The sequence below is a fragment of the Aspergillus glaucus genome, assembly GCF_001890805.1.
Source record: "Aspergillus glaucus CBS 516.65 unplaced genomic scaffold ASPGLscaffold_44, whole genome shotgun sequence".
In the NCBI taxonomy this organism is placed as follows: Eukaryota; Fungi; Ascomycota; class Eurotiomycetes; order Eurotiales; family Aspergillaceae; genus Aspergillus; species Aspergillus glaucus.
In genome coordinates, this window is record NW_019170496.1 from 8,933 (window position 1) to 21,544 (window position 12,612).

General features: G+C 49.6%; 4 protein-coding genes across 4 annotated transcripts in view; 2 read left to right on the forward strand and 2 right to left on the reverse strand.

Moving 5' to 3' along the window:
- The window catches only part of ASPGLDRAFT_70650 (uncharacterized protein), a gene marked incomplete at both ends in the record, with an annotated part of 4,009 nt that extends 1,837 nt beyond the window's left edge, over positions 1 to 2,172 (forward strand). Inside the window, 4 exons of the mRNA XM_022549507.1 lie at position 134; positions 832 to 1,750; positions 1,784 to 2,054; positions 2,113 to 2,172. Of these exons, the coding sequence (XP_022395306.1) occupies position 134; positions 832 to 1,750; positions 1,784 to 2,054; positions 2,113 to 2,172 (1,251 nt within the window). The remainder of the gene's footprint in view (positions 1 to 133; positions 135 to 831; positions 1,751 to 1,783; positions 2,055 to 2,112) is intronic.
- A 680-nt stretch (positions 2,173 to 2,852) lies between these two features.
- ASPGLDRAFT_40625 (uncharacterized protein) lies at positions 2,853 to 6,059 on the reverse strand (the record flags this gene model as incomplete). Its single annotated transcript, XM_022545240.1, has 2 exons — positions 2,853 to 5,618; positions 5,670 to 6,059. The coding sequence occupies 2 exons, from the start codon at positions 6,057 to 6,059 to the stop codon at positions 2,853 to 2,855; spliced, it is 3,156 nt and encodes a 1,051-aa protein (XP_022395307.1).
- A 2,612-nt stretch (positions 6,060 to 8,671) lies between these two features.
- On the forward strand, positions 8,672 to 11,237 carry ASPGLDRAFT_138534 (FTFMHR domain-containing protein; the record flags this gene model as incomplete). Its single annotated transcript, XM_022541617.1, has 3 exons — positions 8,672 to 8,768; positions 8,837 to 8,888; positions 8,948 to 11,237. 3 exons carry the CDS (start codon positions 8,672 to 8,674, stop codon positions 11,235 to 11,237), a joined length of 2,439 nt encoding a protein of 812 aa, XP_022395308.1.
- A 151-nt stretch (positions 11,238 to 11,388) lies between these two features.
- ASPGLDRAFT_138550 (uncharacterized protein) lies at positions 11,389 to 12,511 on the reverse strand (the record flags this gene model as incomplete). Its single annotated transcript, XM_022541620.1, has 2 exons — positions 11,389 to 12,242; positions 12,307 to 12,511. Coding segments are annotated over 2 exons (1,059 nt in total), but the record flags the coding sequence as incomplete, so codon positions are not given.
- Between the last annotated feature and the right edge of the window lie 101 nt (positions 12,512 to 12,612).

Below are 12,612 nucleotides of genomic sequence, written 5' to 3' on the forward strand. Positions count from 1 at the left end.
TGTATTGCTGCCTGGTTGTCTGTGAAGATGGTTGCTGTACGGGTCTGATAGGAACATTGTGATTCCAGTCCACTTGGGTTGCGTATTTGGGTAAGCGCCATCTTTATGCCCTGTAATTCTGCTGCATATACAGTGTGGGTAGCTTGAGAGCCAATGCGAACTGCTTGGCGCCCCAGAGGCGAAACTACTGCTGCTCCAACTCCCTGTTCTGTCAAGCTGCCATCTGTGTACACAATGATATCAGCTCTGCTGTGTAAGATGGCATTGTGAGTTGCGAGAGCAGCTTCCCGAGTTTCTGCTATATGGGGTTTCAGGCCTGCCCACCAAGGCGGGGTCACATGTGGGTGTATAATCTCCAGCTTGTCCTGAGAAATTGCGGTTCGTCGCTCCCATCGTTCTAATGGTGATGTTAAAGGATCATGGTCTGGGCTGGTGGCCCATCGCATGCGTCGCTCCCTTGCGTTCCTTGGCGCTGGTCGTTGGCCGGAATGTCGTATCTTGCTGAGGGTGGCCATAAGGGGTGATGTGGCAATTCGGAGGTATGATTCTTTGGCCGCACGTTCCAATGCGATCATTGGAGGAGGTATGTTGAGGCATATCTCCAGAGCAGCTCGAGAGGTTGTTCTGAATGCGCCAGCTATCCTGTAGAGGGCCTTGTGCTGGATAGATTCCATGGCTTTCTTAGCCGCATTTTCTGCCGCCTTGAAGCCCCATCCAGCCCGTACGAACCATGTGGAACTGGCAAATGTGATCTGCGGCCATAGGACGGCTGTGTACATTTGGCGGAGGTGGGTAGCGTATCAAGTTATAATAATGACTTGGTACGATCAGACAACGTCAGTGTCGGTAACCCCAGTGTGCCAGGGCAGTCTATTCCCTCGCTTCCGGTCTCCTATAGCGACATACTACCACTACTCAAAGTACTCCATGGACATGGCCCGAAAGCTGCTGACATGAAGAGTGATTGGCATGGGGGTGGCCTGTACTACAGAGGAATAGAGTATTTTGTCGGCCCATCGCCATCCCATATCGTCTTGAATCTGAACAACCAGATGAGCTTTCCGACCAAGGTCGTGCACCAAGCATTTGGCATTATGAAAGGTTCCATTGAGGATGAAGTCATCATTCTAGGAAATCACCGTGACTCGTGGGGACCCGGTGCCGGCGACTCTGTCAGTGGTGCTGCAGCATTGATGGAAGTCGTCCGAGGCTTTGCAACAGCATACAGAAATGGATGGCGGCCTCGGCGGACTATCGTCTTTGTGAGTTGGGAAGGCGCAGAAACAGGACAGGTTGGGTCTGAGCCTTGGATAACCTCTCATCTCCCCTGGCTCCAGAAGACTACCGTGGCATATCTAAACGTGGTCGTTGCAGCAGCAGACCGCCAGTTTCAAGTCAAAGCAACCCCACTTCTGCAACAAGTTATCCACAGAGCCACAAAAGCAGTCACTTCCCCCGAAGGTGGAACAGTCTTTGATCACTGGGGCGGAAAGATGGTTGCGGCAGGAGGAGGAGATGCCATCCCATTCCTCGAGACTGCTTGTGTGTCAACCTCTGATCTCAGCTTCGGGGCTACTTATTGGCCCTACCACTCTAACTTTAATACCTTCACTTGGATGAATACCACTGGAGATCCAGGATGGAAGTACCACGTCACAACTGCAAAGATCTGGTCTCTGCTAGCAGTATACTTGTCTGAAAGTCCTGTCCTGCAAATCAAGGCGGCGGACTACTCTGTCGCGATGCAATAGTATGTCGAAAGGATCAGAGAATCTATCCCAAGCGCTGTATCATTTGATCTTGTGCCCTTGGAGGATGCTATTGCAGAATTTCACAATGCAAGCATGATTTTGGATGCTTATGCGTCCTCCCTCGGATCAACAGAGACCGATATATCAATTCGGGACGTGAATCAAAAGTACTTACAACTTGAACGCCAATTTTGCTATAAGGGCGCGCACCTAGTCTATGAATTTTCCGCTTTCTATTCAGATCCGCCGGAGTTCCCTCGCCTCTTCCACAGTCTTGAGTCTGGAGACTTGAACGAAGCTCAGGTAGATAATCCCCTCATTTCGCTTCCAGTCTCTGACATTCATGCTGACCCACGTCAAGGAGTGGATGGATATCATCCGCGCCAGAATCAGAGATGCCGCCCGACTCTTGAAGTTATGAACTGACGCTGCAGGTTGAGGAAGGCAGTTTTAGGATCAATTTGGGTTTAGAATGGGACTCATGAGAAAATTGAGGAAGATTCGGGATAACCGGACCTTGTGAAGGATTCCCATCACCCACAGCTCCGCCCTGATTCCAAAATGTATTCAATAGCCGTGCTCAACCGAGACTACGATCCTCGGGCTTCTTTCTCCCCGTTTTAGAGAATTCAACCTTGGAAGCACCCCCCAACGCCACTCCCATCATCCTTCACTCACCCTTCAGTAGGACTTGCCTAGTGATCACCGATTTTCGATTAATAGCTAGCACTTGGGGGGGGGGGGGGGGGGGGGGGGGGGGGGGGAGCGAGTAGGGAAGAAACTTAGAACAATCAATCCTGCTTCGAACCACAACATTTCTCTCTAATAGTCTATCTATGTGCGATAGAAGGATACATATTGCGTAGTCGTATGATACGGAAAATAGCATGACAACTGCACTAAGCGATATCCGAAAAGAGTAAATTTTTCTATCTAACCAAAACCTATGTGTTGAACACACCGCGCCAAGGAGCCGCAACGGAGTGAATTGTCCGGCCGGTATTTTCCCGCAAGACCGCAGAGGAGTTCAGGGGAACGCTTGCTCCAGCGGACCTGTTAGGTTCCAGCCATACACTGTGGGCCCGGCAGGGGTCGCTCAACCTAGATTATCATCTTCTCAAACATCGTGACGGTCTCTTCCAATGCCCGCAAGGTGGCGCCGACATCCCGCTTCCGGCGCTCGGCTGATTGCATAGCCTCAGCCACAACCTTGTCCTGTACCTTGCTCAGCTCTGCTGTGATCGAGTCAATATCTTCTTGGTCCCTTCTCGCCTCAGTCAACTTCGCTTTGAACTTTTCAGCCTCTTTTCTAGCATCTTGTATGCGGTCCTTGACTTCAAGAAAGACATTCGCATCAGCGGAAACAGGGAAAACGGCACAGCCAGTAGGGCTGATTTCTCCAACATTGAGGATATTGATATCCACTGGTATCTTGCCACTAAGGGACTGGATTGTGGAGAGCTGCACTGATATAACGTCATGTGACAATTGGTTAAGGGGCGAGATGTAAGCCAGGCCTTTATCCTTAACAGCATAGTCAGATAAGAGGGAACGAATGCCTTTCGAGCAGCCCAGTATAAGCTCATAGGCCACCTCAGATCTCGGGTCATGGAAGGACGATTCATATTCTGGATAATTGGCGGTTGTGATCGAGGACGTGTTGTCGCCCGGTCGGCGTGGAAGCCGTTGCCAAAGCTCTTCGGTCAAGAAGGGCATGAACGGAGCCACCATTCGCAAACCAGATTCGATTGCGGTATAGAGCGTGTCCTTGGCAGAACGAGCTTCTTCGGGAGTGCCATCTGAGATGATTGACTTTGAGTTCTCGATGTAGACATCAAACAGCTCATCGTACAAGTACCGGTAGCTGATCTGGGTTGACTTTGCGAATTCACGCTCCTCGAGTGCCTGGTTTATCTCTTTCATGGCCGCATTCATCTTCATCAAGATCCATCTCTCTGGCAGACTCTCCTTTCCTGTCAAAGCACTACACTCGCGAGGAACAAAATCATCACCAAGCTTGCTAAGGACATACTTCGTAGCCTGATAAATCTTGTTGCAGAATTTTCGGTAGCCGTGCATAGTCTTTATATCGAAGTTGATGTCACTGCCAGAGGACTGAGTGTAATTTATGAGCGAGAACCGCAAGGCGTCGGCCCCGATCTCAGGAATGCCTTGGGGGAAATTCTTCTTCTGGTACTTTTCGGCAGTCTTGACCTCGCTTTGGACTAGGTTGCCTTGCAGCAGCTTTTGATGCAGACCATCGAGGCTGATCCCGTCAATAATGTCGATCGGGTCAATAACATTGCCCAGTGATTTCGACATTTTCCGGCCCTCGCTATCGCGAATCAACCCGTGGCAAAAGACCTCCGTAAAGGGTACCTTTCCAGTCAATTTGAGAGAGAACATGATCATACGGCTGACCCAGAATGGTATAATATCCCAGCCTGTCTCCAGGGTCGTGGTAGGAAAGTACTTTTCGAGATCTGCCGTTTTGTCTGGCCACCCGAGGGTACTGAACGGCCAAAGTCCAGAGCTGAACCAGGTATCCAAGACGTCCTTGTCTCGCTTGAGTGTCACTTTCTTGCCCGGGAATTTTTGTTCTGCCTTTTCCCGAGCCTCACTTTCTGTTCTGCCACATACCCAGTAGTTGTCATCAGCATCATCTCCACTGTTTTCACCCACAATGCTGACGAAATACGCTGGTATCTGATGGCCCCACCACAGTTGTCTCGACAGGCACCAGTCCTGGAGATTCCGCATCCATTGCAAGTATTGTCGCTTCTGTACCTCTGGTCGAATGACGAGCTCGCCACTTTCAACAACATCTATGGCAGGTTTCGTCAAAGACTCCATTCTCATCCACCATTGGGGTTTTAGAAGCGGCTCCACAATATCCCCTGATCGGCTACATATGGGAACAACCATCTTGTTCGACTCTTGTCTCGTATAGAGACCGAGTTTCTTAAGTTCTTCGATGACACCGTATCTTGCATTGAACCTCTTCTCTCCGGCATAAGGACCCGCGTTGCTATTGAAAGTGCCGTCCTCGTTGAGAATGTTGATGAATGGCAGGCCATGTTTCTTGCCCAGGTTAAAATCATTATGATCATGAGCAGGAGTTAGCTTAACTGCGCCAGTACCAAACTCTTTGTCAACATATTCGTCGGCGACGATCCTCAACTTTCTACCAGGGATGATCGGATGTTGCGCAGTCTTGCCGACAAAATCCTTGTATCGATCGTCCTGAGGATGGACCGCAATGCCAGTATCGCCCAGCATCGTCTCTGGTCGTGTGGTTGCAACTTCAATTGTCTTATCAGAGCCCTCGATTTGGTATTTGAAATACGTGAGAGTTCCAAATTCAATCTTTCTATCATAGCCCGGCACGTCCAACTTTGTCGTCCCCTCGAGCTCTTTCTGGTTGACTTCAAGTGAGGATAAAGCAGTGGAGAGACGACACGACCAATGCACAAGCCTGTTGGCTCGGTAGATGAGACCTTCTGAGTGTAGTTGGATGAAGGTCTCAGTGACCGCTTTGGACAACTCCGGACTCATAGTGAAGGCTTCCCGCGACCAGTCTACAGAGACGCCGAGTTTGCGTACCGTATTGTTGATTGCTTCATGGTAATCCTCTTTCCAGTCCTGGCATAGTTGTACGAATTCAGCCCGAGTAAAATCTTGCCGTTTAGACTTGCCATTTTTCGGGGTTTTGGCGAGCTGCTTCTCGACAACAGCCTGGGTAGCAATGCCTGCATGATCGCAGCCAGGGATGTAGAGCGTTGAGAACTGTCGCATACGATGCCACCTGATCAGGGTGTCTTCCAACGAGAGTGCTAGAGCGTGTCCGATATGTAATTTGCCAGTCACCTACGATTCGACGTTAGTAAATGGCCGCGCCTTCGATAGACTATTGCGTACATTGGGTGGCGGGATAGCAATGACATATTTGCCTTTCGGCTTGAGACTGCCATCCTCCTCTGTTCGTGGCTTGAACATTCCCTGCTTCTCCCAGTAGCTATACCAGGCAGATTCCACAACCTTGGGTAAGTAAGCTTTGTGGAAGTCGTCATCCAATGACTTCAATATCTTTCGATGTCCAGCCGGTGTCTCCTCGACCCAATCTTTCAACTCGACCGCGGGAGCATTCTGCTCCTTGGATTTCTTCTCCCGGGATGAGCCGACGGCTTGTTGCGGTTTCAGTAGCGCTTCCTGTTCTTGCTTCTCTTTCTTCTTGGCGAATTTCTCAAGCTTCAGTCGTTGCTTCTCGCTCATAGGCTTCGCCGAGGGCTCGGCCTGTGTAGAAGCCATTCTGGATGGCACACACGAGACCACAAGACGTAGGTTATTGCAGATCAGGTGCCTGAGGCGAAGAGTAGGAGCTGGGGTAATAGAAGCCACTATGGGGGGGAGAGAATCGGAGCGCCAGAGATGGGGGGAAAAAAAGCCTCCTGAGGCGAGGTGAGTAAGTAACAAAAGCGGCCTGGAAAAATTACGGGATTAAGTTCGTCCGGTCGGCGTTAGTTGCCATTTTGGGGTTTCATTCCTAACCAGTTGACGATATAGGCCAACGTGTGCGCACGGATAGATAGTTAAGCACTCAATCAGCTGCGTACACGCACATACGTTCGTTAGGCAATATACCTCTTTCGTCCAGCTAGTCCTCTCCATATAGACCTCGTTAGTCCGGAATAATCGACTCCCGATTTCCCCTCTGAGCTACGATCCAAGAGACCCCGCTTCAAACTTCTCTGAATAGCTTCAATCGAGAATCATAAATGATTCTCGATTGATGCAAAGTCTCAACATTGCAGCCATGATCCAGGAAGAAGGGACTAACGCCTGTAGAGGTGGCGTCCCAGCTACATATTGCGAGCTGCGCCATCGGCAGTAGAAAAGCCCAGTTTGATTGACTGTGGTTGCAGAAGGACCGTAAAAATAGTTCGATTGTCGCATTCATTCTCTCGGTCTGACCGTCTGTGTCCAGTGCTCTTCAAGGCTCATATTCTGCAGTTCATCTGACATTGGATCATGTGGATTCTGGTCGACCATTCCATCATCTTCTGTTTGAATCGACGCTAGTACTACTCGGTCAAATAGTCGCTGTTCCCGTAATTTCAGTCTTTCATCTCCCAGTGCAGGAACATCCTGTTCTCTTCGGGATAGTGCATCTGGTCGTTCAGCTAACTTCCCAGGGCGATAGTGCAATGTGAAGTTGTAGCGGCTCAATATGTCTTCCCATCTCATCTGTCGTTCGTTCAAGCGCTTCATTGTGGTGAAATAACGGAGGTTGCGATGGTCTGTCAGTATTTGGAAATTGATGACAGATATAAGCTCTGACTCCCACTCCTTTAGCGCGTTGATGATAGCTAACAGTTCCTTGTCATGTATCTGGTAGTTGCATTCTGCGGGTGTGTTTTTCCGTGAGAAATAAGCGCAGGGTCGTAAAACACCATCTTCATCATACTGTGATAATATTCCTCCAGTGGCCCACCCTGAAGAGTCAGCCTCAACGATGATCTCACGATCTGGGTCGAATTGCATGAGAATTGGTGCCATTATAAACATTCGTTTCAATTGTTGGAAACTCTCATCGCACTTGCTGTCCCATACGAAGTCCTTGTCCTTCTGTGTCGGGGCCGTCAAGGGAATTGTTAATTCCGAGTAATTCCTTATGAATCGTCGGTAGAAGTTTGCAAAACCTAAGAATGACCTGAATCCTAAGTACTTTGTTGACTTCACTTCAAATTCACACTTGTCAACATCAATTTGTAAGCCAGCGCCTTGAAGGCGGCCCAGTACCTTGCGTACATGTTCAGATAGTGTTCCATCAGTAAAGATCAAGATGTCATCGAGGTAAGCAGAGGCAAATTCATCCAGAAAATCTTGTAAGACCCAATTAATATAGCGCTGAAAGGTGCTAGGCGCATTAGCCAGTCCAAATGGTGTCACTAGCCATTAAAAGGGTCCAAACCGAGTTCGGAAGGCCGGCAACCATTCGTCTCCCAAGGCCACACGAATCTTGTGGAATGCAGCAATGACATCAAGCTTTGTGAGCCATTTTGCTCTCCCAATTCGCTCCAATGTTTCATTGATCAAGGGTAGGGGGTGACGGTCCTTTTTTGTGATTGCATTCAACGCACGATAATCAACACAGAACCGGAGGCCCCCATCAGACTTTTTGACTAGCAACACTGGTGCTGCAGCGGGTGACTTGCTAACTCTGATGAAGTCCTTTTCCAACAACTCCGTCAAAGTCTTTCGTAGGACAAGCAACTCATCCCTTGACATGTTATAAAGGGGGCCCCATGGTGGTTCTGGGGTCGTGCCATCAGCATTTTTGTTCAATTCAACCTTATGATAAATGTTCGGTCCTCGATGCGGTGGTTGATTTTCGGCTTCATTTCGATCAAATACTGACAAAAACTCATGATATTGAAGTGGCAGTTTGGTGCGGGGGTCTGTCGGTAATTTAGGTTGTTAAAACCGGCATTTTTAAGTTTTAACAATAATATATGCTAACTGGAGTTAGACCTATTCGGACGCGTCGATCCGCAACTGGGTGCTCGTCTTGAAGCTGTGACTGAAGCAAATATCAAGAGCTCATGAAGATGTTGTGTTTAAGTGTTGAATCGGTTTTTATTCACTTGCGAGTTGAAAATATTGTCGACATTGAATATTTTTTATCAATATGTCCCTCTTCATGCATGGATGCCGCGAGATCGCAGCAAAATTAAGAATAAATTGCACCCCGTGGGCAGTTAAGGAATCTCGTTAGTCGTGTAGTATCAACTAGGGCACCTTGCCTCCCCCAACGTCACCGCTGATGTAAGCACCTTCGCCTTCGCCCTTGGAGAAGAAAATCCCAACCACACCGTTCTTCCTCCATCGTGCAACTTTATGCATACAGAATATCTTTGCAGATGGCGCGTGGGAGACCAAAAAGTTACATCGCCCCATGCCGTTTTTGTAATAAACAATTTAAGCGGCTGGAGCATTTGCAGAGACATGAGCGTACACGTCCGTACTTTTTACCCCAATCCATAGAGGAAGGGGAGAGGATTTACTAATTTGCCTACTATAACTAGATACACAGGAGAAACCATTTGTTTGCCAATGTGGTCGCTCATTCTCCCGGCAGTAAGCAAAGCTCCAATTCCTCTTTCAATTGGTTCACAAGCTCAGTGGAAGATACGTAGGGACCTTTTCAGCCGCCATGAACGGCTTTCTCATGCGTCCACAGGCGCAACGGAGGTTGCTCACTGTCAGCCTTCATCATCCACGACTAATCCTCATGGCCAAGATGGAACCAATCTGCTGGCAGATCCACCGCCTCAAGTTTTGGGGGACAACAGTGTCATGGAAACTACCGGCTCGGCTCCGGATACGGGTAGTTCAACACAATCAGACCCTGCAGTACCCGTGAATCCCTTCATGTTTGGCTCTTCCACTGGGGATTTTTCTAATCTGGGCTTTATGCAACCAAATGGTGACGGATTGAATGGGATTGACCTGCTTGATGAGAATAGCTCATTGGCCTTTCCTGACTTCGTCCCTTCTCAATTCTTGGATACAGACATTTCACTATCTGAACTTCTTCATCAAAGCTCCCTTCCGGCCCATCTGAACTTCATGGGACCAGAATGCCCAACAGCGCTCGCTGAATCGCAGACTCCCCAAGCTCAACCACACTCTCCGACGATACACCCGGGCCAGGATTTGAACTCAGCCGCATCGCCTCCTCCCAGAATCCCGTCTATTGATGACCAACAGAACACCAGTCACTCCGACTTGGCAGACGAAACAGCCGAAAAACCATGGGCAGTGTCTGCTTCAGCCTACCAGGCGATTTCCAACAAGTTGTTCCAGAGCAAATCCGTTTTATCTACCTCGACAGAGTTCTCGCTTCCTTCCAGGCATACCCTTGCGCGCTATCTTGAAGGTTATTTCCGTGGATTTCATCATCATTTGCCCTTCCTTCATTTACCAAGCTTTGACCCGGAAAAAATCGGTTTGGAACTCCTTTTTGCGCTGGCCGCCCTCGGTGCGTTGTATCGCTTCGAAAAAGCAAGGGCCTATCAGATGTACGGAGCCTGCCGGTCCCTGATTGACAAACGCATGAAAAGCCACCGTCAACAAACAATCGCACAATTGACTGCGCTCGCAGAAACTGACACGGTAAGACCCGCGGCGCATTCATCCTATTATGCTCGCACCCCTCAACATGTCACTGCGAGTGCTGCGGTATCAGAAGCTCCGTATCCGACTCTACAACAGGTACAAGCCATGATTATCCTCATGGCTATGACAGCATGGTGCGAAGAGCCGTTGGTACGGGAAAGTCTTGCCATGAGCAGCCAGGTTGCCATCTTCGTACGGTGCCTGGGAATACACCAGGATGACAACATTATTGGTCAGGAGATGGAGTGGTCAGCTTGGATCGCTCACGAAGAGCGACGGCGTACTCTACTGGTGGCCTACATCTTCTTCAATCTCCAGAGCATCACATTTAACATCCCGCCCATGATATTAAGCCAGGAGGTCGCGATTTGTTTACCATCATGTGAAGCAGAATGGAATGCTCCTTCATCTACTACCTGGCAGCGGCACCGCGCACAGTCTGCCCTGCGCGAGCGTTCCTTTACCACCACCCTCGACCAACTCCTCATGGGACAAAGTATTTCCGACAAAGGAGCTGTGTCAGGATTCTCGAACTATGTCCTCATTCATGGGATCGTGCAGAAAATATTTATTGATCGTCAAGCGGCAGGCTTTCATGTGCAAGAGCGCTCTCAAACATGGTCGATGTCACTCAAATCGACAGAAAAGGCCTTGCGGGCTTGGCAGTGGTCCTGGGAAGCGACGACGGAATCAACACTAAATCCTTCTTCTCCAAAAGGCCCCTTGGGGTTCAGTGCAACGGCCTTGCTTCGCCTGGCGCACATTCGACTTAACGCCAACCTAGGAGCGTGTCGTGATCTCACCTCCGGCGACCCCGAGCGCATTCGACAAGTGTGCACCAACACGCAGCTATGCCCCCTCGCTCGCTCACCCTCCTTGGACCGAGCCATCCTGCAGTGTATCCATGCCCTGAGTATCCCTATTCGCATCGGTATACCATACGTGGCACGTACGCAGACCCTCCACTGGAGTACCGAACACGCGATCTGCTACCTGGAGTGTGCCTTTCTTCTTACAAGATGGATGCAGGAAGCAGCAGAGGCTGTCCGCATCGACGGCATGGCGGCATTACGCGATGATGAGCAGAAATTGCTTGGTATGACGCGCAACCTCGTGGGAGAAACCAATCTAGAAGTGGTCGATTCCACCGAGGATCCCTCTATGCAGATTCGCCGACTTGCAGTTGCTACGGCCCGGTTATGGGCGGATATCTCCAATGGAATACATGTATTCCATTTCGAGCATCGAGTTGGCATGTCTTTATCGGTCATTGCTGACCTCCTAGAATCTGAACTGTCTCGTTCTTAAACGTTTTTTCCCGCGCGTAGAGATAATGAACTACAGTTTAAGCTACAGTGTATACATTAGCAAGACAAAAATCGCACTAGCCTCCCATACTTGTTATAATGTGTCTTTTTATCTTGATATAGAATTCAATAGTACATTGACTGAGAGATCATTAGGATTGAGACCGGTCTGCAGCCATGGTAATGCCCAGAAGCCCAGCTTCAACGTCTAAGGCTCGTTCCAGGTCTTCGAAGATCGTTCGAGCTTGAGGCTTCCATCCCAAAATCTTGGACGCTCTTTGTGCAGAGCCCAGACTGGTCGAGCTGATGTTCATCTGCCCACCATACCAAAACCTGCTAACCGCTTGGTTGGTCAACTCGTCTGGCTCCGGGGAATCAAAGTAACCCTTGTTGAAGCCAAGGTGGGCGATCTCCCTGATCATTTCTCCCCAGACAAATTCCCCTTGCTCAGCAAAATAGTACCCGTCATTATCCCACAGCTCACCAGGGTGTTGATTCACGGCCGCTTCGGTAAGCAGTACATACATCTCCGAAATGTCTTGAGTATGAATCATATTCCACTTGTTCTGGTTTCCCTTGATTGTAAAAGCCCGACCGCGTCGAAGGAATACATTTAACATGCGGGGAAGTTGAATCGAGCGCGTAAAGAGAGGAAACCGAGACGGTCCATAGACAGTAGGAGGGCAAACGATAGCAGTGCGCACGATTCCGGGATACAGATGGTGTCCTCGGAGAATGGCCAGATCGACATCTCGGTGGGCGGCCCAGTCCGGCAGCACGTCGTCGTTATCGCTGGTGTTGAAAGAAATCGCAGTAAGCCTTCGGACCCCTTGCCAATCATCGTACCGCCGTGGAATGAACTCTCCCCATGTCTGGGGCCGACTCTCCATCTCCCACGCAATGATCTTGGCGCCTGAGGTGTGGATGATGAAGCCTGGTCGGGTGCGTCTGGATACTCCTCTCACAATGGCTTCTGCGGCGGGTAAGTGGTCGCAGTTGGCAAAGTCTATGTACAAATAGGCGTTAGCACGGGGCGGAGCGAACGTATTAGAAGGGTGTAGACGACAGACTTAGCACAACATCCGCCTGTTTGCTCTCACTCTCCAGGACCTCTGTGTCATCGAGTGTACCCAGAATGATCTCGACGAACGGATGGCGCTCACGCAAAATCTTTGCCTTTTCGACATCGCGGACGAGAGCTGATATATGCCAGTCATGATGTCGCTGCGCGATGAGGTGAAGATAGTCGCCACCGATAAGGCCGGTGATGCCAGTACTGGTGCATGATACTCAGTTCTCTGTCATGATTTTTTCCTCGTTTCACGTGGGGAATTGTACAAAGTGCAAGAAGAAAAAGGCGGCAGGATGCATCAACT